Consider the following 27,622-nt stretch of genomic DNA (forward strand, 5'->3'; position numbering starts at 1 on the left):
TTTAAGTAATTGTCCCACTGTTGGCTTCTATGTCCTATTACTGCCTGTTTGACTTGTCGATTCAGTCGGTTTTCCTTATTTTTATCTTTCTGATTTCTTTTTGGCTCTGTTCTTTTCCCTTATCATCTCTTTTATTTCCTGATTAATGGTTCTAAATCTTCCCATGTAAATTTCATATTCTTGTTCAGTAGTGCTATTCCTTAGTACTTCTTTTTTGATATTTTCTAGCTCTAGAACATTTTCACCTATTTCTTGTGGATTGTTAATTGTAGGAACGTTTTCAATTCGTATGCTAGCCATTTGAAGTTAGATCACTTCGTTTTCTTTTTTTTTTTCCTTGTTGTTTTGTTATCTTCTTTCCATGTACCTATTTCTAGGAATAAAGGGTTTGATCTCTTAATCCTTCGTTTAAGTTTTGGATGTCTGTTTGTAGTCCTAAGTTTTTAGCCCCTTATATATCCAATTGAGTTGGTAGAGCATTCCCTGGAAAGTAGGTTAGTTCGATAGGCACAATTGCCATGGTGTCTTCGTTGTTCACTAGATAATTAGTTAATATTCTTCCAATTAGGGGATCTGGCGTTTAGGTCCCCTATTATTATGGACGGTTCTCCTATGTTCATCCACGACGTTGTTGTTTAAACGATCTGTTGTCCTTACGTATGCTGAAGTGATCCTTATGTCGACTTGTCTCATCTGGATTTTTATTGTTGTTGTTTTCATAGCTTTTAAGGCTGGGATCTGTTGTAATGTATGATTATTCCTTTTCTTACTAGGATAGCAGTTCCTCCTGAATTTGCTCTGTAGTTATTTCTGTAGATGTTTTATCCTGGAAACTTGATATTGATGGTATTATTTAGTTAGTTTCTTATAATGCTACCACATCCATTTCATATCTTGTATTAGTTCGTCCAGCACGTTTACATTCGTTCTTATGTCGCCTGAGTTCCAGGAGCATATCTTCAGGTATCCCCTAGCTTCGTACCTTAGTTTAGTGTTATTTTTACATTTTTGATTGACTTACGATTATTTATGTTATAAAACCAGAATAATGATGATTGGTACAAGTTCTGGAGAAGTAGAGGCAATTTTTGTGAGCCCAATGTTCAGCATTGGACACTACAGACTGTGTATTATTGACCGATATTACAGGAAAAATATGAACTGTACATGCCAATCTGCGTTATTTTTTAAATATTCCCTAATTCTAATATGTTGCTCTTTTTTTTTTTCGAGTATTCCACTATTAATATTCGTGAACCTATCACACTCCTTATACAATTTTATTGACAACACTTTACGACTCAATTTGCGCCAAGTTCATCTACAGGATACATTTTGGGACACCCAGTATAATTAATAGCTCCAGTGTTATAAACTAAAACTACAGCAGCAGCATATTTCTTGAAAAAAGTAGGTTGTTTGTATTATCGGTACTACGGCGGCCATTTTTCATCCCAAAGATAATATTTCCTTATCAATGTACCTGTTATCTTACTCTAATCTTATTGACTCATTCAAGAGCAAGAGTTCATGCTAGACTATCCGTAAATGTGGAAGATGATGTTCAATTCACTTTGTGTAGTTATTTTTAAATAGCAATGAGAATGAGACGTTGGTGGTGCCTCTTTGGGATTATTCCAGTAGTAGAAATAGTTTTAGGGATGGTAAGGATGTCGGAACGATGCCCAGATGTATGTATTTGTGCGAACCATGTTACCGATTGTCAGAGAGCAGATTTGACTGATTTACCCAACGGTATAGACCCAGATGTAAGTATATCAATTGAATATTGAATATTTGCTAAAAACAATATTTGAATAAAAGATATGTTTACTCGAGGCAATATTTTGTATGATAGTCATGCCGAATACTGATAAAATAGATAAAATCATTGATTGTTTTTTCTGTTTTCTAAGTTAAGTTGTTGTTTAGTTCATATAATTGTTATAAAAATTGAAAACTCTGCTTTTATATATAGTAACTACAAAATTTAGTCATGTGTCTGAACTGAACAAACTGAAAATGCCTTTACAATCATTGTATTATTTATGGTTAAGTGTATACACATGTATGTGTATGTATATATATATATATATATATATATATATATATATATATATATATATATATATATATATATATATATATATATATTATATATATATATATATATATATATATATATATTATATATATATATATATATATTATATACAGTTTTTCTTTGAATATTTCTTGAGTGGAAGTCCATAGTATGCCCTATGTATGGGGTTTATTCTTCCTCAAGTCTTCCTCTTTTCTTTAGATTCTTCTGACATCCTTTAATCATGTTCATATCATCTGAATTTTTTGTGTCAATGTCTTATACCATATAATAGATATTTTTAACTGTTTTTTAATCATCTCGTATCAGTTCTTCTTCTTTTGCAAATTCTTCTTCACAGGATTATGCTATTTGTTAACTAGCGGTCATTATATGTATATTTCCAAAATAATGTTTCCATCTTATTGACAAAATTAAAGGGAAAATAATTGTCATATTAAAAATTGCTTTTAAAAAAACAGAAATTTCAAATAAAATTTGATCAGTTGTAGGTTTATTTCCAAAAGATACAGAAAACAGGCCACTAGGAAATAGCTTAGGTATAATAATAAACATATTGATTTTCACCGTCACTTTTATTAAGTCGTCAGATATACGCTACGGCCGGGATGATTATTGTATCTTCGGAATTTTTTAATTTAGGTAGACCAAGTTAATGGGAGTGGTTAAGGCCTCCTATGATGCAGGTAATAAGTACATTGGCACCTTATACAGGACGCTGCAACTTCTAATATCTAACGAAATTTTAACATTAACTCTTTTGTAAAATAAACTGTGTGTGGATTTTATCATAAATTATTAGGTAGTAAATAAATAAACAACAAGAGTTTTGGAGATTCTATATAATCGCTCGGAGCCGAGCTTCGGCATCCTCTTCGATGTCTTCTTCAGGGCTTCCGAGACCTCAGTCTCCCGAGCCCCCAGATACTACTCCACTGATCACTAACCAATGCAATACTATAATAGTAATGGATGGTTTGGACTGTATAATTCCTGTAGTTCATTATTTGATCTTCTTATCCATAACCTGTCTCTTAAAATGAAACTGTTCTTGTTGTACGTCTTCTTTTTGATATAGCTTGTTCTTGTCATTTAGTAATTCGTCGAATTTTTTTTCCATTTATCCAGTATTTCCACCTATTTACTTATATTATTTCTTGCTTTATTTTAAACAATATAGATTTTTGTTCCTATGCTCTTTTCTCATTTCTGCGTATTAATAAAGGTTTCGTACTTCTTTATTTTTGTAGTTATCTTCTATGTCTTTTAGTTTATTTTCTATTTGCTCTATTTATTTCTACTAACATATTTTTACTTTCTTCTTTTTCTCTATATATCTATTCCTTTTCTCTATTGTTATTTTCGTAATTATTTCCATCCTTAATTAATTTTTTCTTCTTTGTGATTCTACTTCAATTCGATAATATTAACCCATATTTTTTACTCTTGATTTCATTTTTTTAGTTTTTTGAGCAATATCTCTTATTTTTTTCTGGACTTCTGTTTTTTATCGTTAATATATCCTTTAGGTCAACTATCTATGTTAGGGATACCCAATAAGTTGGTTAAACTTATACGAATGACTCTGGAGGGTTCCAAAGCTATGGTGAGAATAGATGGAGATATGACGCAGGCCTTTGATATTGAAAATGGAGTTAGACAAGGTGATGCCTTATCAACAACACTTGTTAATCTAACTTTATGATGTTGCCATAATAAGCCGCAACAAAAGGGTATTAAGTGAAAAAGTTATAGAACTGAAACGAGAAGCTGCTACGTATGGTCTGTATATAAATGAAAGCAAAACAAAATATATGGAGTGCACAAAATCGAATGAACATGAGAATCTGAAGGTAGACAACCATACCTACAAATATGCCTCCACTTTTTCCTACCTAGGCTCAATAATAAATGACAAAAACAACATCAGTCAAGAAATACAAGCACGGATTCTTAGCGGTAATAACTGCTTTTATGCATACAAAGACTTAATGAAAAGTAAATTACTGAATCGTGAGTCTAAGCTGAGAATTTACAAAACAGTAATTAGACCAGTGGTCACATATGGATGTGAAACGTGGACCTTCTTAACCACTGATGAAAATCAACTGAGAATATTTGAGCGCAAAATACTAAGGAAGATACTTGGACCAACCCAATGCAGTGATGGTTCGTGGAGAATTAAAATGAACCACGAGCTGGATGAACTAATGTAGAGCGCAGATATTGTCAGATTTGTAAAGTCACAAAGACTAAACTGGCTTGGTCACCTAGAAAGAATGTCAGATAAGCGAGCTATAAAATTAGTACAGAGATGGAGGCCCCAAGGAAACAGAACAAGAGGAAGGCCCCGTAAAAGATGGATAGTCGACGTAAAGAGGTATCTTAAAACCATGAACATCAGGCAGTGGCGAAGGAAAGTATCCGACAGGGCAGAATGGAAGAACATTGTTAAGCAGGCCAAGACTCACAAAGGGTTGTAGCGCCATTAGAAGAAGAAGAAGAAAAAGATATCCTTTAGGTGCTTTAATATATTTTAGTTCTTTTCTTAGTCCGCTCATAACTACATTATTTTTTCGTCTGTGTTTTTCCATAATTTTTACGCTTTTTTTATTCCATTGAGTTTCTCCTTGATCTCCAATTTTCTTGTTTTAACTTTGCATTTTATTTTCTCTTTTTTTGTTTTCCATAATGAGTTATCGATTGTTATTGGGTTTAGTTTTCAGAGAAGAAATAGAAATTCTAGAATACCATTAGTCTTATGTATTTTATAAGCCAATATTTGTGTATTTGCATAGTTGCCAATAACTCTTTCATCATAATTTCATCATAATGCCTTCAAATAGATTTTTTGCTCCAAAAGTCAGAGAAATATTTATCCTTTTACTCAAGCAGTTGTAGTCAATTGGTCAGTTATGTAGCCAATTGGTTAAAATGGGACGAAGCATGTCTACAACAATTGCGAAATCTATAAAATAAATTGAACATCTATAAACAGGTACGTACACCTAAAGAATAGTTACTTGTTTCACTGTCAATTGGCTATTTCTTAGGTAATATTGTCAATTACTCCCCCTCTAAATACCAAATAAAGTTTAGATACGATTGTAATTTAATAAAACTGTCTTCAAGAAGTATTAGAATAAAAAAATATATAAACTAATATTCGACTGCAGACCGCATAGCAGTGCTCGTTTGCAGAACCCTGTAGAACATAGAACAAATCGTAAAAGTGGTTTCTGTAATGAATGGTTTAACCCTTTTATTATTGGCCGTCATATTTCTTGTAATTGTTATGTTAGGCACTGAATTACTGCAGAGATAAAAACGGAAGGTAGTCCATAAAACCATAGCAGAATGTAATATTTGTGAGTTCCTTAAAACATCTAAAAGTTTTAATTTTTGTTGATCGTTTGCTAAAGGTAAAGTCCAATCAGAGTTTATCTGCCTTAAAGACCATTTGTTGTATGTTTAAAGCCATCACTTCGTATTTAATTTAAGTTTGTATCAAATAATTTTTTGTAAATATACCGAAAATTTACCTTTTAAAGATCAAAAGTCAATGTTTGTTCAATTACACAAATATCTTCAAAAGCCATAAATTAAAAAGTCAACTGATATTGTATATGAGTTTTCTTTCTTTTAGAAACTTTTTATGCCTTCAGTTCTTACTTTTATTGCTCTTCTTTCCATTTCTTCCAGTTCTTTCGATCATAATCAGAAGATCGCAAATCTTGTCGTCCTCAGAGTTTTAAAAAATATTTGCAAGTACTTTAATTGCTTCATTTTGTACGTAGAGATATTTTCCAAAACAACATAAATATTATTTGTTGACATAAATGTAATTAGATGGATCTATGACAAGTTTGTTTTGATATATTATTGCAAATTACCTGAGAAAAAGTAGACAAACACCGGTAATGAATAAAAAACCTCTTAAATTATAATAATATAGTAATTACTGGTTTTGTTTAATTTTAAACTATTTTCCTCAATTCGTTCAATATGCTACGTTACATTGATTAGTCCAGTTACCTCTCTTCATAACCTTTTCTGGTACTAATAATAATATAAGAGAAAAGTAAAATTTTGTTTGTTGCAAAATAAATATTTATTTTAAAATGTTTAAACAAAGTACCCGGTTCAATAAACAATTCACATATTAACTAATTGAATTGTTATAATCTCTGTAACGAGGTACCGCAAAAAAACATCAATTTTCGTTGATTCATCACCATCGTCAGTAGCTCGATAAACCTTTCTGGGTCCTGGCTTGTTCTAGGATTTTCCGCCATTCTGTTCTGTTCCTTGCTTGGTTGATAATCTTAAGTGTTTTCAGATTTTGTTCCACTTGTTCCATGTATCTAAGGTTGGGTCTTCCCTTTGATCTTCTTCCTACTGGTGTTTGCCTTATTATATGTTTTGGTGTTTCAGTCTCCAACATCCGTTCAACATGGCCCATCCAGCGCAGACGTCCGATCTTTATGGATTTTATGACCTCGGGTTCATTGTATGCTGTGTATAGTTCAAAATTATATCTTCTGCGCAAAATATGTCATTTTCTTTCACCCCCTTATATATCTGTTTAAGGATTTTTCGTTCAAACGTACCTAATAGGTTCTCATCGCTTTTCGACAGTGTCCGTGTCTCTGATCCATATACAAGAACCGGTTTTATCAGGGTCTTGTATATTTTGCATTTGATTTTTCATGTGATATTGTTAGATCTTAGATGTTTAATTAGTCCATTATATGTTTTATTCTTCTCTTAACTTCTTCACTGAAATTGTTATCTGCGGTAACTAGTGAACCTAGATATGTAAAATTTTTCACGCTTTCGATGTTATAGTCTCCTATTGTCAGATTCTGTAGGTTTCTTTGGCCTGTCGATTTGCTGGCTTTCATGTATTTGGTTTTTATTTCGTTAATGCTTAGGCCACTGCTTTGTTCCGCTCTTTCTATCGCATTAAATGCTTCTATCATCTCTCTTTCGTTTCTAGTTATGATATCAACATCATCTGCAAATGCCAATAGTTGTACACTTTTTGTTATTATTGTTCCTCTGGTGTTAACTTTTGAAAGAACCAAAATGACTATCTACAGAACACTGATTAGACCCGTAGTAACCTATGGATGTGAAACTTGGGTAATGACGAAAAAAGATGAAGCCCAACTCAGGACATTCGAGAGAAAAATACTAAGGAAAGTATATGGCCCGGTACAAGAGGAAGATGGCACATGGAGAATCAGGAGAAACGACGAAGTTAATGAGTTAAATGAAGGTTATGACATTGTAAGATTTGTGAAAAGTCAAAGACTGTCACGGCTGGGACATGTGCAGAGACAAAGCGATGCAAAAACAACTAAGAAAATGTTACAATGGAAGCCCATAGGAAGGCGAAAAAAAGGAAGGCCCAGAACGAGATGGTTGGATGACGTGGAAGACGACCTGAAAACAATGAACATAAGACAATGGAGAAGAAGGGCACAAGAGAGATCTGAATGGAAGGACATAGCCAGACAGGCAAAGACCCACCCAGGGTTATGATGCCAAAAGAAGAAGAAGAAGGTGTTAACTTTTGACTCTCTAATGTGATATTGAATAGAATGCGGGATAGGGCATCTCCCTGTCGTAGGCCCGTTCTCATATGAATTGTATCTGTTAGTGCGTTTTGAATTCGAATTTTGCTTTGTACTTTAAGTGTTTCTTTTACTAGATCAATGAGTTGAGTTGGAATATTAAACTCTTTCAGTGCATGGATCAGAAATTCTCGATGGATGCTATCATAGACACTCTCAAAATCAATGAAAAGATGATGTGTGTCTATAATAAATTCACTAGTCTTTTTCAAGATTTGCCTCAATACGAAGATCTGATCTATTGTGGGCTTCTGTCCACAGAAACCACATTGATACCCCTTAACTATTTGTTCCGCATATGGTCTCAATTGGTCATACACAATATTTGACAGTATTTTATATGCCACAGTTAGTAGCGTTATTGCCCGGTAGTTTTTAGATTGAAGCTGATCTCCCTTTTTATGTAAACCTATTTTACAATATTTAACATGATATAACTGTTTTAATCATTACATGACTTAATTTTGTTTGTAATTGTAATGTTGTTTAATTTTGATTTAATATTGATTTACAATAACTGTTAAATGAAACTTCTTGAAATTTTTATAGCTGAATACATGTGGTAATGTCCTAATTATCACTCGAATTTATAGTTTTTTGTGCATTTATAGAAAAGTTATTAATAATTTTCAAAAAAGAAGACTTATGAAGCTAGAAGACTATGAAAAAAGTTATTTTTACAATAACTTACAACAAATTAATAAAAATAACTTAAAAAAAAACCCTTTTTGAAGGATTTTCTAACCTTTTTCAGTAAAATTGTGTCAATTACTTTTGATCTCACGGACAGTATAGACTTTTGTTCAGTTGATGCCTGAAACAAGGCCAAAACCATGTCATTATTTTTGGTCCAAAAATTGAGCTATATTAAAGAAGATTTTAAAAATAAACAAATCCGGAACTTTTACCAAGAAATAAAACGTGAGCGAACCAAGCATAACACCACATCAAGATATTAAAGAGGTAAAGTGGGAGATCTATTAGAAGGAATTGATGAAAAATTAAAAAGACGGGACTGTTCAATATATATTATGTGAAGTGATCTGAGAAAACTAAAAGAAACTGATATATACCAACAAATCAAAAAACAAGTGCACAAAGAAGTTCAGGAAGTAGAAAGGCAAAAGCAATTGACAACAACAGATAAATGGAGGAAACTAGAGGAGATCTTGAGAAATATTACAAAACAAAAACTTCAAGAAGACACATCATCTAAAAATAAACAACGGATCACACAAGAGATAAAAGAACTGATGACGAAAAGAAGGGCACACAAGAATAAAAACGAACATTACAAAAAAATTAATAAAATAATCAAACAGAAAATCAAAGAAGCTAAGGAACTGTGGCTATCAGAAAAGTGTGAAGAAATAGAAAGGTTAGATAATCAAATATACAAGGCATATACAAGAAGAAGGGTACCGGAAATATCATGGATAAAAATAACAAAATAATAACGGAATGTATAAATAAAATAAACAGATGGGAAGAATACATAAAAGAGCTATTCGAAGACGATGAGAAAATTTAGGTCATTGAACCAAGAGGAAGAAATGGGCCACCAATCACCAAAGACGAAATTAAGAAAGCTCTAAAACGTATAAAAAATGAGAAGGCCATGGGACCAGATGAAATACCTACAGGAATCTTAAGAATATTAACAATAAATCATATGAGCACACTAATAGAATTATTTAATGACATTTATTATACGGGAAAGATTCCGAAAGAATGGTTAATATCAATATTTATTCCAATACCCAAAAAATCAAACGCAGTGAAGTGTGAAGAGCACAGGACATTTAGCTTGAAGAACCATGCTCTAAAAGTGTTCTTACGAGTGATACACGAACGTATCTATAAAAAGCCAGATGATAGAATAGCTGAAAACCAGTTGGAATTCAGAAAAGTCTTTGGCACCAGAGAAGAATTATTTACTGTACAAACACTAATCGAATGATGTCGAGATGTCAATTGCGACGTATTCATATGACTAGTCGACTTCGAAAAAGCTTTCGACAAAGTACAACACCGAAGAATGGCAAAAATGCTGCGGAACACAGAATTAGATGACGAAGACGTGAGAATCATTGCCAATCTATATCGATATCAGAAAGCCATGATACGAATAGACCAACAAAAATCGAAACAAATACCTATAAATCGTGGAGTAAGACAAGGATGTGTGCTTTCCCCTATACTTTTTAATATGTATTCAGAAGAATTGTTTAAAGAGGCATTAGAAGACGTAAATAAAGGCATATTTATTAACGGAGCACTTCTGAATAATTTTAGATACGCAGATGATACAATAATCCTTGCGGACAGCAGAGAAGGATTACAGATCTTGGTTGATAGCATTACCCAATACCGCGAAAGGTATGGAATGGCACTGAATACAAATAAAATAAAAATCATGATGGTAAGCAACAACAAAATTGAGGAAGACAGTGTTTATGCTAAAGGAAAACTTTTAGGCAGGGTGCACAGATATCAGTACTTAGGTTGCGAACTAAATGAAGAATGGGATAGAAGTACGGAAATAAAACGGCGTATTGAGATAGCTAGAAGTTCTTTTAATAAGATGAAAGCAATATTATGCAATAGAAAACTCAACATCGAAATTAGAACTAGAGTATTGAGATGCTACGTGTTCTCTGTCCTGTTGTATGGAGTTGAGGCCTGGACAATTACAGAGGCGACAGAGAAAAAACTCATTTATTTTGAAATGTGCTGTTATCGAAGAATGTGGAAAATATCTTGGACACAACAGATAACAAATGCGTAAACGCTACCAAAAATGAAAAAAGATAAAGAAATACTCAACACTATAAAGAAAAGAAAAATGAGCTACTTTGGTCACATACTAAGAAACGAGAAATACGAATTGATGCGGCAGGTCATACAAGGGAAGGTGGAAGGCAAAAGAGGACCAGGGAGAAGACGCACGGCCTGGCTGAAGAATCTGAGACAATGGAGTGGGAAAACGTCAATAGAACTTTTCAGAATGGCTGCAGATAGAGTCAAATGGGTCATGATGATCATTTACACCATACACTACACCGAAAAGAGCTCTTTCGTTTTGGTCTAGACGAATATACCAGATATATTCATCTGGCAATTTTTTTGTGTTCCAGATTCCATTGTATAGTTTGAAAATTATATAAATCCCCATGTCCCCCATTTCTTTGTGTGCTTTGAGTGCTTTTACCTTTGTTCTGTCTTCCGCTTGAGATTTTCTAGTTTTTAATTTCTTTATTGAAATTTCCGTTTCGGATTTTTTGGCTAGTTTAAAGTTCTCATAGTTTGTTTTGTATTTCTTCTATTTTTGGACATTTATTGCTGTATCATTTCTCTTTAGTTGGTACTTTCCCTCTCTCTGTGTGGTATTTTTACATAACTTTCTTTTGTCCATTAATTGTGATATCTCATCTGCCATCCAATGAATTTTAGATTCATCTGTTTATGTTTATTCAAAAACTCTTTAATTATTGATGTCGTTTTAATATTCTCAAAAGCTTGATGATGAGAATCTTATTAAATTATCCCAGATTAGATGATTATACCCTATATTCAAATTAATCAACAGTATTTGTGTTTTAATCCGAGAGTAATGACTTACTATTCAACTTAAAATACGGTGTTTTCATGTCTACCTTTTACATAGTTTTACATAGACACTGAATATGTCAAAAACAGGATGCACGGTTTCATCTCTATTAATAGTTTCAATAATATTATTCAACAAATTGACATGTTTTTGTTACTTTTAGGATTCATGTATTTGAAAAAGCTTTTAAAAGAACAAAATGGTTATTTCAAAACAGTCTTAGAAAAAGATAAATACACTGCTGAACAAAATTCTTGACACTTAATTTTTAGAATTAATAAAGATATTAGGGAAGTTGAGAACTCCTAGCAGTGCAAATGAAAAACTATTTTCTGGTTTATTTTTGTATGTATTTCCCTTGAGTCCAGTGTATTTCTCAGCCATTTTTAAACTGATTATTTGGAAGTACACTTCAAAATACTCATGTGGGAGCAATAACTTCTTGATTTGATGAAAAACACCAAGAGGTTGTTAGAGGTTAGTTTTGATGAATAGAGCTGATGTCTAAAGTGTTTGTACTTTAATTCAACCACTTTCATTATCAATACATGAGCAGGTATACGATGGTTTTTATTCTGTTATTCTTTAAAAACCATACTGCGTTTGTTCAAGATTTTCTTTGCATTTGCGTCTGATGGAGCTGTAAAATATTTTTAATGAAGGCTAATTAGACTACTTAATCGACATTCTAAGTATGTTCTTTTTTGTCTAGGGATTTCGATAAACTTAGATCTAAACCAGTGAGAGGAATCACCCCGTTATTGTATATTATTTACCAGAAGATGTTTCATATTACTCAAAAGCTTTTCTATTTTTATAGCATGTTCTACCATTGATATCCAGAGTGTAAGTGTAAATTTACCATATCGATTCAATGCTTAAGACAGGATTCCAGTGATAGAATTGAGCTTAATATACCAATCAAAACTAATGAAAAACTTTATGATGAAGCAGGGAAACTAACTGTAAATATTCAGCAAGCAGCATGGCACAATACCAAACAAATTTTCGAAAAACCAAAGGTTAAAATTATCCCAAAGAAATTCGAGAACTGGTGCAAAAAACAAGAAAAGTCAGGAAATAGGAACAATCTTGGAGTATTTAAATGAAGTTGGGAATATCCCGATAAAAAAAATACTATTAATGAGATGTATTGAAGGTTGAGTAATTATGTCACTAGTGCTTTTGATAAAAGATGCGTTCAGCTCATTAGTATCCAAACAATTTGAATTTTTTAATGTTCTTATAACTGCGGATACTTTTGTTGATTGGTTGGAGACAGAAAAAATTAATTTGATGAAGCTGGAAATTTTTGATTATTCAAAATTGTGTCGTCTGGTGTATTTGGAAGGGATTTTATAATATTCGCTGCAATTTCAACAAAAAAGTTATTGAAAGAGTCACAAGATGGAATATGGGCACGTAACAGTTCTGTTCACGAATAAATTAGCTATGTTGGTTGCAGCTTTGTGGTGAACACAATATTTATTGTGCTTCCTTGAAGAATGGTTGGATTTATTTGAAAGTCAGAAGGTAAATTGCAGGTCAAAAGATCATTTGGAAGACGCCATAACTTGTGGCTGAAAGTCCTGAGGAGATGGTTTGACCGCCCATCCACAGAAATCATTCGTGCAGCAGTTTCTAAAGCTACAATTGCCATTTGGATCGCCAACCTTCGAAAGGAGACGCAATAAGAAGAAGAAGAATAGACCTTTGAGATTGATAAAAAGGCACTGCAAGTGTCCGTTTTTTGCAAAGCAAGATTGAATATCTAGAACTAGCTGGGCTATTGCTCCGATTGTACTGTATGCACATCGAAATTCATATTGAGTATGAGGTAGCTATGAAGTCTGTAAAATGTTCAAGCCTTAATTTAAATATTATCTCTCATAAGTTCTTATAATATAGGATAAAAATAATTTATATAATTGAAATCGCATGTTTACAATGATATACGCCAGAGACTCTAAATTTGTAAAATATTCTGACTTTCAAGTACTATTCTGCTTCGAACGGTATAAATTCCAGATGTCTGTATGTAAATTACTTTATTTAAATTGTACTTAAAATACACAAACAATGTAATTGTTTGTCGAAGGTAAAGTTCAAATATATTTACCGAAAAATGTTTGCTGTTGACTTTTATTCCTAATGTAGTCCATTACATATCTATATTTTTTATTCATATAGCTCGAAATCGCCATCTTTTATTTAAATTTTACTTTTAGTTAATACATTTAATTTTATTCAATCATTTTTTCCTTTTTTTGCAAATCTTATAAATAATTTAATAATATTTTTGGCTGTGCGTTGTTTCCAACTTGTTTTAAAGTGTACTCAGAAATAATATTTATCGGACCCTTGGAACAGCAATGTAGAGTTTTAATTAGAGAAAAAACCATCAATAATATTAGATATGTTGATAATGTAGCGATCATGACTAAATATCTTCAATTCCTTATAAACCGAGACACTAGAGAAAACGTCAATAATGAAGTCAGCCTACATACATCAAAAGGAAAGCTGCTTGTAGTAAAAGTCAATAAAAATGAATATTTAACCCTACACATTGTGCTACCCAATTATCCTTGGTCAATATATTCGAATCGTATGGTTTCTCAATACACGTTAATTCTCCTACAAGAATTACTAAAACAACATCTACCATACATAATTGATTATATTGTCTTAGATTTCTCACCCCTTGATGTACGCTCTACAATTATTAATGTCAGGACTATCTGATCATGAAGCAGTATATACTAAGTTTAACACTCTTGCGAAACCCCAGCGTTTAGGTAGGATTTCTTCCGCTCAGAACTGTTGTAGATTCCAAAATTTGTGCTTGACTTCTGGGTGGCACTTTCCCTCTGTGAACGTGGAGTGGTACCAAAGGTACCCGCATATCAGCCAAGAATATGCTTTCACTACTGTACATCAAGAAATTTACTACCAACGTCTTTGTCACAAGGAAATCAATTAAGCATCTTCCAAAATAACATATTTTTCTTTGTTCGAGTCGCATCTTCGATATGGCCTTCATTTTTGGGGTTCTAGTGCGGCTGCCCAATCTGATGTTATTTTTAAATTACAAAAAAGAGCAATACGGTATCTTTTGGCCTCAGTAGAATAACACATTGCAGAAGCTACTTCAAAAATCACGGGATTCTAACACTTCCCTCTTTATATATTTTAAGAACTGTTTGCTTAATTCGTAAATATCTAAATGTTTTTCCAGAAAGACCTAATCATGACTACTCCACCAGAAATTCAACCTTTGATGTGTATTTACCGATCCCGTCCACTGAGTTAGTAAACAAATCTATATTATATTCGGCGAAAAGCCTATCTATCTGAAAGACCATAAAATTACTCAGTGGAAGAGTTTCTTAACGAATAACTAAGAAATTACAGTACATTTAGGTACAAGCAACTAAAGTATTTTTATATATATATATATACATTGTATATTTGGATTGTATATTTTATTATCTTTTATTTTGTGATATTGACGATTTCTGTAATTGTAGTAAATTTTAAATTGTTATTGTTATTTTTTTGACTTTTTGTAAGCTTTGTCCATAAAATTGTATAATTTTTCAGTGACAATAAAACATATTACTATTCTAAAAGTTATATTCCTTTTGAGGTGCATTGAGAAGAACAAACTTCACAAATCAAATTCCAATTATTTGTGCCACTTGTTTAAAGAAACTTTGATTCGCCTATCGAGTAAAAAAATTAATATTTCTGTTAATAAACTAACGATGAATCTTTATTTAGTATTGTTTTGTAAAACTTTAGTTTCCTTATAAATATTTTTAAATTAATATTAGAGTGTTGTTGAATCAACCAATGAACAGTCATATAAAACAGAATGGTAACCAAGTCTGGGCTAAACATTTTGTACGCTGTGTAATATTTGTACATCCAAAGTAACTTAATGCACTCTTGCAAGGTTGTCCTACAGTTTCAAATACCAAATATACAGGATTTTCCTTATAACTGTAGATATGGTAATTGTAGAAGAAGTCAATACTGTATTTTGCTGTGCATGATTTCAGATTCATTAAAACATCTCTCTATATCAATTGTCGAGTAGTTTGCGCCAATTATTTAAATCTATTAATATTCTATCACTCAATACACCATTAAACAAATCAATAATACAAACTTAAGGTCGTTTTTCAAAAATATTGCAAATAAAATATATTCCAGAAGAAAGGTCACCGATCTAACAATTGAACATCCATAATTAAGAGTTTATTTTACATTTACCATATTAGAAAAGAACCAAAAATGTTTTGGAAAATATGCCAACATTAAATGAAGTGAAATTTTGTATTACTTGTACGTCGGTTATCTGACCTGGCCTATCTTATTTATCGGGTATTGACCATTGATTTCGACGTATTGAAAAACTGTTTGATACAAAAGTGGTGAATATGGGGAATGATCACATATTGTTTCCATCCTGTTTCGCAGACCAATTATGCATGCGTCAATGAATTTGTACTGTATAAATAAAGATATAAAAGACATAACAATGCGTTTAAATAAATGATTCATCTAACAATTGAAGAGTGTTGTTTCGAGGCGCGTGTGGTCTTTGTCTAGACCATGAACGAAGTTTTGTGAACGGTATATTTTAGTGAGACGTATTCATGCATATACATATGTATATATATATATATATATATATATATATATATATATATACGTGACATTTGCTTGCTGGTGATAGTATAGATTTTGTATAACTATTTTTATTTTACGAAGTCTTTGTAGTCTATTCCTACTGGCTGAAGAATTTCTGTCAATTTTTCTAGTCGAATGCATTCTCTTTAAGTCTACAAAACATATCTACACAGGCTTATTGACATCTATACACCTTTGAACCAGTAATTTTAAGCTGAATACTACCTCCAATATTATTACGGAAACCAAATTTCTTTTAACTAATTGCTCCTTCAATTCTAGCATAAATTCTGTAGTCGACGTAGCAAACAAACAAGGACTTCGAATATAAATACATGGAATATCCAAGGATAGAGAACCAGACGAAGTCATAGAAAAAGTACCAAAAATAAAATCAGATCTATTACAATTCTTACTGAAACAAAGAAAAAAGGCTAAGGTAGCAAGGTTTTATACATATTTATAGTGGAGTAGACAAAAACAAGAGAGCACAAGCAAGGGTACCAATGCTGCTGCATAGCACCTACACTCTTCACAATATATCTAAATAAGCGCACTCAGTGTGGTCGAGAAATGCTGCAATATGGGCATTCCAATCGAAGACGAGAGATTTTACACCATACACTTTACTGGCGAAAAAGCCATTCCGTAAGAGGGGACAGCGGTATGAACTGCTAAGGCTGATAATACAGGGAAAGATAAGAGGAGAAAAGAGTATAGGAAGAAGGAGAGTGTCATAATTGAAGAATTTAAGGGACTGGTTTAAATGCAGTTCTATAGAACTCTTCAGAGCAACAGTAGATAGAGTAAAGATAGTGATGATGATATCCAACCTCCGATCGGGAGACAGCACTTAAAGAAGAAAGAAGCCATTCTAGCTGAAGACGAGAGTGATATAGACTATATACTTAGAAAACGAACAGGAGTACACCAAGTGAGGTCTTACAATTAATATACAAAAAACCGAGTAGTTAGTTGCAGGAGAAAAACCAAAAAGCCTACAAATTGGAAATGGGGACTATAAAATCAAATGAAACCTTCGAATACTTGGGAGGCCAAATAACATCAAAAGCAGCGAGTAACAGAGAAATACATTGTACGATGGGGCCAATCCAAATCAGCCGCTAGACAGCTACACAGACTATTGTAGACACTAGCGAAGCCAAAAGACTAAACTGGTATGGACACCTGCAGGGAATGCCTGAAAATAGATGGGCAAAAAACTAGAAAAAAACGAGGTAGATTAAGACGGCCATTGAGAGATGTCGAAAATGCAATGACCGCCAGATATATAAAAACGATGGAAATTAGGATGCGGCGCCAACTGTAGAAGACTCGTCTACGTGAAATTCAGAGATCCGAATCAATTCTTCAAAAATCAACACGCTTCTCAGAGTGCACGAGTTTTATTAAATTTTAGATTTGTTTAATATTTACCTGTCTACCTTTTATATCTGATAAATCCGGCAACAGCGCACTGTAAGTCTTCAGAAATTTCAGTTGAAATGGAGTTTTTAGTTAACTTCTCTAGAAACTTTTATTTGTTTTGTTGTTGTTTTCATTTTTGGCTCCAGTATTAAGGGTAACATGTGCGTGCCACTACAATACAAACTAAACTGGAACGATATGTCATTGTAATGAGAGCTTTATTTTATGTGGGATTACAGACCCTGTAGAGCAATTTTAATAATATAAGGTTTTAATATAAGTTATTTTTTAACAACAAACTTGACTAGGTAATTAAAATCCCAGAATAATAGTATTTGGTTTAAAATCCCATTATAAAACCAATGTATATGTTTTACAATCTCTTCTCATTTTGAACTGCTTTTATAATACGCTTATCATAATTATCATGAATTAATAGTGCCTCATTATAAAGGCACAACGATGAATTATATATTTCTGAATTTTGCCCCATTAGCAATAATCCCGCAATAGTTGTACAGGAGAAAATAAAACGTTCAAAAAAATTACAGGGTGGACAAAGCTTGATCTAGAATCTAAACAAAATATCTAAACTACGTTTAACTAAGACTGGTGACAAAAAACTTCCGACAAGCCTTAGAAATAAGAAAAACCATGGCCTACCCTAATTATGTATTTTTCAATGGTCCTATATAAAGCTCCATTTGCTTTCCCGGTTTCTACTATACTGTTTTGGCTAGGAAAAAATAGCAAAAAACATGTTCCAATTCATTGATGAAACCTAAAACATATCCGTTAACTACCGAAACGTGCTAAAAATATTCATTTTGTGAGAAAAGATTTATTTTTTCTCTTCTTTTTCAAGCAAACAGTAAATTTTAATAACTTATTTGCTTGCCTCTGGTCCGTAGAATATTGCAGTGTTGTGTACTCACAGTTCTTCTCTGGTCTCTTCATAAATAAGCCAAGAACTGCCAAACCTTTCTATACAAGGATTAGAAGCTATTTAAATCATTTAAACTACACGTTCCCAGAATGCTTTTCCTCCCAATCGTCCTCAATTCCTCCATGGCAAATAAAGAACCCTCAGTGCCTAACCCGCCTCATTTCTTTCGACAAACATTCAACAAACCCACAGTTAATCAAATCTGCCTTCAACGATATGCTTGACAACTACAAGGATTATACGCATATGTACACAGACGCATTTATATCAAAGGAAGGTACTGGTGCTGCAGTCATAACCCCAACATCGACAAATAAATACAAACTCCCTTCAGAGTACTCCATTTACTCTGCTGAACTATATGCTCTATACCAGGCCACCCTTGCTGTCAACGCATCCAATAATACCAATTATATTATACTCACAGACTCTCTAAGTTCCGTAGAGTCAATCCAATATGTCTATCCAAATAATCCTTTAGTCATCAAGATAAAAGAAGAAATCCACACCGCTCAACTGAATGGAAAAAACATTATATTATTCTGGATACCATCCCATATTCGAATTCCAGGAAATGAAGAGGCAGACAATGCTGCAAAAGAAGCTGCAAGTAGTGATAGTGCGGAGTGTACTAAAACATTTACGAGTGCGGACGTGAAAGCGGCGGTTAAATATAAAGTGCGATATATGTGGGAAGAAAAGTGGAAAGTGTCATCGGCCCAGCTACGGGATGTTAAAAAAATCGATAAAACCCTGGCCCACATTACCAACAAGTCGGAGAGACCAGGTAATATTAACGCGACTCCGACTGGGTCATACGCGATTAACTAATAGCTACGTGTTCTCCAACAAACAAGAACCAATATGTGACAACTGTGATGAAAAATTAACAACCAAACATATATTAGAGAAATGTCCAGCACTAACGCCAAAGCGCATGTTGTACAATATACCAAACAAACTTAGTGATATTTTAGGTCTACAGTACAATATTTCAAACATAAAAGGTTTCTTAACCTCAATTAACGTTTTAAATGCTATCTAAACTAACATTATAAATGTAATACAAATTATTGTTCGCTATCATTGTTTCGCTAATAGCCAATTTGGCTGATGCGATTTTGTTAATAAAAAAAAAGTTCTTCTTTGGGGATTAGTAGGTTGAATTCCCAATAATGAAATGTTATAATTCCCACAGTAGAGGTAATAAGACCCCTCGTCAATGACAAGCTTTTGCTATTTCTAATCTCTGGGGTATTAGTAGTAGTGGGGTCCGAAGTAATTAACATGAATTAAATCAATTTTATTATAGAAAGAGTTACTACAATACCCCTCTATATAAATGAATGCACAGAATATCGCTTCTTTTGCCTTGTTCTAGTTTAAGCTCTTATTGTCTTTTAATATTTCCTACAAACACGACATCATTAGCATATATTAAGTATTAAGCACCAAATAGGGAAATTTTCCTTTACTGGGTCCACTACTGATCAGAACAAATATTGACTCAGCACTCAACCTTGATGTAGGCTTACTTTAACATGAAATTGATCTTAATATTAGTTGTTACTCCATTATACAGATATCTCTATCTGTATCTGGGTACTGCATGGTCAAAAGTCAGCATCCATTTGGTATCACTGATTAAATTTATGACGTTACTATGTCCAGATCTTGTTATTAGAAAATCTTAGATAACTGAGGTATTCTTCATTAATGGCTAGGCCTTTGTTCTTCCAGTTTATTTTGCTGAATATATTTTCTAGAGCTGCAGTGGAGAGCTTTGGTGACATTGCGTCTCCTTCTCGGACGCATCTGGTAATGGGAAATTCTGGAGTGTGTTCATAAATTTTTACCTTAGCTTTTGCTTGTCTGTATATATTTGCTGCTTTGTATTGTCGCCAATTCTTTTTAATGCCTACTCCGAAGAGATCCTGAAAAAAGCTCTTGAGGGTGAAACAGCTGGAATAAAGGTAAATGGAGTTCCCATTAACAACATTAGATATGCGGACGACACTGTGATCTTAGCCGAAAATATTGAAGATCTTCAGAGACTGGTGGCCAGAATAGCGGAGTATGGAAAAGAGTATGGTCTAACAATGAATGTCAAGAAGACGAAATTTATGAGAATATCGAAAACTCAAAGAAATAACGAGAATCTTCTAATAAACGGAACCAACAAGTGGAGAAATTGGCATATCTGGGAACAATGATTACATTCAGGAGATCAAAATCAGAATAGAAAAGGCTAGAGCAAATTTCAACAAAATGAGAAGAGTGCTATGTACAAGGGATTTAAAATGAGAACTAAGAGTTAGGTTGGCGAGGTGATATTTTTTTTTCGACTTTATTTTATGGAATGGAATCTTGGACCTTGAATGCGACATCAATGAAAAAACTGGAATCATTCGAGCTGTGGGTGTACAGAAGAATTCTGAAAATATCATGGACAGAACACAGTCACAAACAAAGAGGTTCTGGGAAGGATGAACAAAGAAATTTTAAATTCAATAAAAACAAGAAAATTGGAATATCTCGGACATATTACACGTGAAGAGAAATACACCTTGCTCCAACTGATTATGCAGGGAAAGATCCAAGAAAAGAGAAGCATAGGGAGGCGTAGAATGTCATGGCTGCGCAACCTGAGAGAGTGGTACGGATGTACATCAAATGAACTTTTCAGAGCAGCCGTCTCAAAAGTCCGAATAGCTATGATGATTGCCGACCTCCGCCGCGGAGATGGCACTTGAAGAAGAAGATATATTTGCTAAAGTCTTTATGTCCGGTTTGTAAATGCCTTGGTTGGTCAAAGCTTCTTTTACTGCCTCGGGATATATAGAATCGAAAGGCTTCTCGAAATCTATGAAAGTTAATGCTAGCGGTATTTCATATTATTTAGCTCTACTCATTAGTTCTAGAAGAGTATGGATATGATCCAGGGTACTGAATCCGCTTCTGAAGCAGCTTGCTCTCTTGGCTGTGCAGCATCTAATGTATTTGTTAATCTGTTGTTAATGATTTTTGTGAACATTTTTGTATATGATTGGTAGTAGACTTATAGGTCTGTAGTTTTTGATATCCTCTTTGCTACCTGTCTTATGAATGAAAATTATGTTTGCTGTATTCCAGTGGTCTGGTATGCATCTTGATCTTAGGTAGTTCGTAAATATGCCTGTTAGGATTTTCCAGGTTTTTTGCCAGCGTATTTAAGCAGTTACACTGTTATGCCATCTAATCCAGCTGCTTTACCGATTTTAATTTTTGTATTTATCGATTCTACTTCTTCCTGAAGGAGTTCTGGTACATCTTCTTGGTTACTGATAGCTTCTTAAAGTGTTTCAGGGGCTTTGTATAGTTTGCTGTAGAAGTTAGTCACGAGTTTTGGATTGTTAGAGCAACGATTTGTGTCTTCCCAATGATTAATGCTTTTCTTGTTTACTTATAGTTTTTTCTGTTTTCGATTGCATTTTCTACCAGTCTTTCATTGTGTTTTTTTTATGTCTTCCTTAATACTTATTGTCTTACAAAGTTCTATGTATTGTATTCTCTGTATGTTGCTACTCACTTTAATTTTCCTTCTTTGTTTTAGCATTATTTTGGTTTTATTAGACAGCTTACTAGGTTCATTTTGTTGTTACGGGTTCATTATATCGCATATATGTATCTATTACCAGTAATTACTTTTGTAATTGGATTTTATAACTGTATTAATAACTCTAATTATATTTTTAGGTAATGAGCCTAGATATGTCCATCAACAGCCTAGAAAAAATTCCATTAGGACTGAAATATTACCCTCACCTAGAATATGTAAACATGTCACACAATTGGATAGCAATCTTGGGCCATCAAGACTTTAATGGATTGTCTAATCTAACAACTTTGGACTTGTCCTTCAACAATTTTCTTGACTGGAGGGATATACAGTCACAAACATTTGTGAATTTAAAAAAATTAGAGTCGATGAACTTTTCTAGTAACCCTCTAAGGGTTCTCTCGATATCCCATTTTAATTTACAACCTTTAAAGAGCCTTCTACTAAATAATTGTTCCATTGAACTAATACCTAAGGGATTTGTAAAAGGTATTCCTAATTTAGAAGAATTATATTTAGCACATAACCCAATTGGCAGTTTAAGAGTAAATATGAGCTCAAAAACGTTAAAATTATTCGATTTAAGTAACTGCCACTTAAGTCGGATAAGTGAATATGCTTTTACATACCTAGAAACATTGGAAACATTGTATCTAAATAGAAACCGGTTTCTTAGAAATATTACTATTAACTCAGATACGTTACTTTACTTAGATTTATCTGACAGCTTTTTAGAGAGTGTACCACATGGTAGCATGCGTGAACTTAGAAGCTTAAATTTATATGGAAATATGTTACGAGAACTCAGAAATAACAAATTTATAAACACTCCAAATCTGGTAACCCTTAATTTGTCTCTAAACGCAATTACCTCGATAGATAGAAATGCGTTTAGAGGTTTGGAATACGTTAAAGTTATAGACCTGTCATTTAACAAACTCAATATTATACCTGTAGGTGCTTTCTTTTCTACCAAGAGCTTAATAAGATTAAATGTATCCCACAACTATTTATCTTCAATCGACAATTTGAACAGCATGTCATTGAATGGTTTGGATGCCAGTTATTGCGAAATCAGCACTGTCTCACAAGACTCACTTTCTCGACTGCCAAAGTTGTCTTACTTATCTTTAAAAAGAAATTTTATAACCACGTTGCCGGACAATTGGTCAGCTCAGTACCTTCGCTCGTTAGATTTAAGCGACTGTAGAATCAAAACTATAAACAACAAAACTTTTTCACAAATGTCTTCCTTGCAAGAAATTGATCTTTCCAGTAACCGCCTAACGACAGTACACTACACAAATTTCCCTCGAAATATACTAGTAATATCAATCACAGATAACTTATGGAGATGTGACTGTTTAGTGTTGAAAGATACCTACGAATGGTTGCAGCTACATGGTTCTTTCGTTGATGAACTAATCTGTGATTCTCCTGAAAGTGTAGACGGGCAAAATTGGTTAATGGCGTGTCAGTCACAATGGTATCCATCCTCGGAAAAAAAAGATCACCTATGGTGGTATTCCATTGCTCTATTAATATCAATGTTAGTTCTTCTCCTGACCATAGTAGCACTAAGAAAAATAAATGAAGCAAGAGAGAAAAGATACCAAGAAATAGAGCAAAGAAGACTGCAGCAAGAAAGAGAAACCCGGGAAGCCCGCGAGAGGATGTTGCAAATGCAAAGAGAGTATAGAGAAGAAACCAATCAAAATGCCCCAGATCCCAGAGAAAGTCAGGGCCCTCCGTCGTACACCGACGCCTTACTGCTTCCAAGACTTGACTCATCTCACCCCAGCTTAGCAGGTAGTTACCACTCATTTGGTTCCAGAGGCAGCCTTCACGGTAGTAATCCAGAAGTCAATAAAAAAGGTAAAATAAGACGAAAGAAAAGGCGGAGAAGGTCCGAGTCCGAAAGGCCTTCAGTACGCCAAGTTAGTGAAGAGTCTAATGAGTCGGAAGGGGGGCAGAGAGAACCGCCCCTTGAAAGCGATTTTTAATCTGTAAATGTTAAGTATTAGATCAAATACCAAAGAAAAGCGAGTGTTTTCGCTTAATAGTAAATATGCGCAATTAAAATATTTAGAAGGAGATTTACAAAGTTGTTTTGCTAAAATCTATGCAGTGTTCAAACATTGGGGTATTTCTGGCATCGTTCTAGATTTTACCTATTTGTTAAAACTACAAGCAACTTGATAAACGGTTTTACAATCATAACCAATTGTGTGTTGTCTTATAAAATCTTTTCTTACTCTTCAGAAAACACATTTGTCCAATTGTGACTCATATTTTATATTAGAAGCTGGTTATGTTTAGGACAAATATTATATCTAATGTAATTTGTGACATTATAAAATACCGACTTATCGATGTTTTCTCATTACGGTACTTCCTGAATACCATTTTCCTAAAATTGATCAACTGGTTGTCTTTTGTTTTTATTTCCATATTTTTGAAAGTCTTTTCTTGGTACTTTTCATCCTTTGCACCACTTCTCAAATAGCATAGACAGATTTGGCACAGTTATCTGACAGATATTTTGAGTATGTCTTATATCTAGGTTTCTAAGAAAGCCTACTATCCATTTAGGAGAGATATTTATTACCTGATTATTACCATTTTATATGAGATGATATCTCAGTCGGCAGTGTCCAGTGGGAACATCTATAATTATTAGAAGTACAGTCTTTTGAAGCTCCAAGAGTATTTTTGTATAACGGTTATTCTAATAACGTTTTTGTTTACCTCTAGAATAAAATAAGTGTCTTCTTTATTTTAAGGAATTCTCCATTATGCGGGATTTTGGTACATCATAGAGTGGCTCTGGTTCGGTCAAAGGAGTATAGTTGCTTCTTTAACAGCGCTGTTAGTAATCGCATTACCAACATATCCCTTGTGTCCTCGCTTCCACAACGAAGTTAATTTATTGTTAACTATAGCTCTGCTACACGACTTAACACAATTTTGATAAACGACAATTTTGAACAGGACAATGTAGGAGTATTTCCTTGGGCTCTGGACAGTTTGGCTTTAGGACCACTAACTTATATTACTACTTGTTTTATTTTTGACTCATCAGTATAAAACCTAAGGATATCTCTTGTACCTATTTTACATGTATGTACAGAAGAGAAAGATCCAACAGTACCTCTAAAGCTGTAATAGGCCACGATTTCATTGCACTTATGATTACTTCATGCAAGTCTTCGCACTTTTTGCAACTATGTAATTACTTTTTGCTCCACCAAACCAGCGCATCAATTTCACTTCTTCTGGCGAGATGGTCTTTTTAAGATGTATGACAAGATAATGCAAGGTACCTATGGTGGATTTGCTTGGTTATAGGCAAATCGTTCTTCGTGAAGGGGTATACTTCTCTTATTGTCAAGTACTAATTTACGTATATAAGTGTTTAGTATCTTTTCATACTCTTCAGAAGACAGAAGGCTAGGCTAATATGTGAACATGACTTTGGTATCTCTGAATACCAATGTTTGCCACTCTTAAGAATAAAACACACCGTAATTTGTCGTTATTCTTTTGGAACATAACCTAAAATTAAACTGATTTTCAATATTTTTCAAAGGTGAGGCAGCAGAAATAATAGCATCGTGATAAATAGCGAAAAGGATAATTCCACATTATTTCTAAACGAACTATAAAAACAACGTTAAAAAACCAGAAACGTAGATTAATTACATGTTCTATTTATATTATTTAAAAAGTGAGAGGAACATTGTAGTTTTTAAGATATTTACTATATAAACAATTGTAATGTTTAACGTTTAGCAAATTTTAAAAACAAACAGGATTTTAAAATGTACTTATATAAAGCACAAAGTATAGTTGCGGTAAAAAATATAGTAGAACGCTCAGATTTATAGGTTTTGATAGTTCTGCTTTAAAATATAGTCCAGCGGCTGGTTGTTCTGGTAATTAAAAATATTTATTTTTTACTTAGGTCTATACTGTTTTTTAAAACGAGAGTCTTGTCATTCCTACACTTGTAATTTGTTGAAATATTAATTGCATAACACAAAAATTAACAAGGAATCACTTAAAATACTCATACACTTAATTAGTTTTCTCCTTCTTTCGTTTCTGCGTCACTACCATCATCTTCTTCATGTATTATGTCCTTTTAGAACGTTGATTACCATCATAGCTCTAGGTCTCTTAAAGCTTCGATCAATATAGAGTTTTTAACACAGTCAAATACCTTTTGGAAGTCAATAAAACAACAGTACATGTCTACAGATATATCCCGACAACTTTGAGCAAGTACGTAATGGCGATCGTAAGCGGTTAATGATAGCGGTTAGTAATATTTTTTCTACAACCGGTAAAATGGAACTTTTTTAACTAGTTAAATAAAAAAAACCATTTAATGTAAATAGTATTTATAATTTGGAAGCTAAAATTACTTTCGGTATACTCTTTATTAATAATTCCTGAACATATAGTGTTTTAGGGCGGCATTCTAATATAAATTCTTGATTGTTGTGGCTGGCGTATTCACATATTTGTGTATACATTCTATAATTTTCTATATTTCAATTTTTTTTTTTAATAAATTTGGTGATTAAAATATTTAACAATTTCATTCGATATTTTATGTCTCTCTGCGATTTATCCTCGGAAAAGCCATAACTATAGCGGAATAAAATATGTTTCCAATCATACTGCAGGCAAGGTGTTTGGAGATCTAGGAAGAAGAGAGATATCTTAGGTGTATGAGCGAAGAAATTTTTTTAACTCGTAATATTAAAAGACTTTTTAGGGCAACAGTCAATAAAACAAAATAGCCATGTTCGTATCAAATATCCGTAACGCATAGGCACTCCAAGAATATGAAGAGATTATTATAGTGGATATCGTTTATATCCGAGTAATTAGAACCAGCTATAATATTTTAATATCTATTAGAATTTGCCAAAATTTTAGATAAAAATTTATATTATTTGAAAGTGTATTTCTGGATTAGTATCCAATCGTAGACAATGTGGTTTATAGCATACAGTACCTAAATTGATTAGTTAATGATGACTTTGGTATCTTCAAATAGTTGCAAATTGTCTGCTATTTAAGCCATATTATGAATAAGTCAGACTGATTCTCATATATCTCTGATCTTTGTGCACAAATTTAGTATGACCGCTTTTGCAACACTTTTAATATCAAAAAGTGTGTTCGGGGTATAACTCTACTATTTGCTGAATTATTCTTTTGATTATTACTTAGTGAAACGCACAAATCAGGAAAATTCTTTAGATTCTAACGTACAAGTGCGATAAACTGACCATCCTCACGAAATCAATGACAAATAAAAAAATTGTTATTAAGTAATTTTTAAAAAATTCCTAAATGTTTCAAAGAAAAGTATCAGACAAAAATTTATTGCGTAATCCCGATATTACGTATAATAAATCTATTAGTAGATTCCATTAATCTCATTTGATATATTATGTTTTTTATTTATTGTTTGTTTATTGCAGTACAAATAGCTAATCAATAAAAATTTACGCATTTACATTAATGTAATCTAAAAATGTGATAATACTTTTGTTAAATAGTTAATAAATTGTTTTAGAAGTCA

The 27,622-nt window shown here is 33.0% G+C and overlaps 1 protein-coding gene across 1 annotated transcript; it reads left to right on the forward strand.

The window, feature by feature from the left end:
* Positions 1 to 1,507: 1,507 nt before the first annotated feature.
* LOC140452508 (podocan) lies at positions 1,508 to 27,622 on the forward strand. The gene is made up of 2 exons (XM_072546817.1): positions 1,508 to 1,769; positions 22,161 to 27,622. The coding sequence occupies exons 1-2, from the start codon at positions 1,599 to 1,601 to the stop codon at positions 24,024 to 24,026; spliced, it is 2,037 nt and encodes a 678-aa protein (XP_072402918.1). The 5' UTR covers positions 1,508 to 1,598; the 3' UTR covers positions 24,027 to 27,622.

This window comes from Diabrotica undecimpunctata, chromosome 10, assembly GCF_040954645.1.
Source record: "Diabrotica undecimpunctata isolate CICGRU chromosome 10, icDiaUnde3, whole genome shotgun sequence".
In the NCBI taxonomy this organism is placed as follows: domain Eukaryota; kingdom Metazoa; phylum Arthropoda; class Insecta; order Coleoptera; family Chrysomelidae; genus Diabrotica; species Diabrotica undecimpunctata.

What these genes read in the sequence shown, in the direction of transcription:
- LOC140452508 (XM_072546817.1), top strand. Translation starts at nt 1,599, where the DNA reads ATGAGAATGAGACGTTGGTGGTGCCTCTTTGGGATTATTCCAGTAGTA. An exon ending in CCAACGGTATAGACCCAGAT is followed by an intron (nt 1,770 to 22,160) that starts GTAAGTATATCA and finishes TTATATTTTTAG; the next exon opens with GTAATGAGCCTAGATATGTC.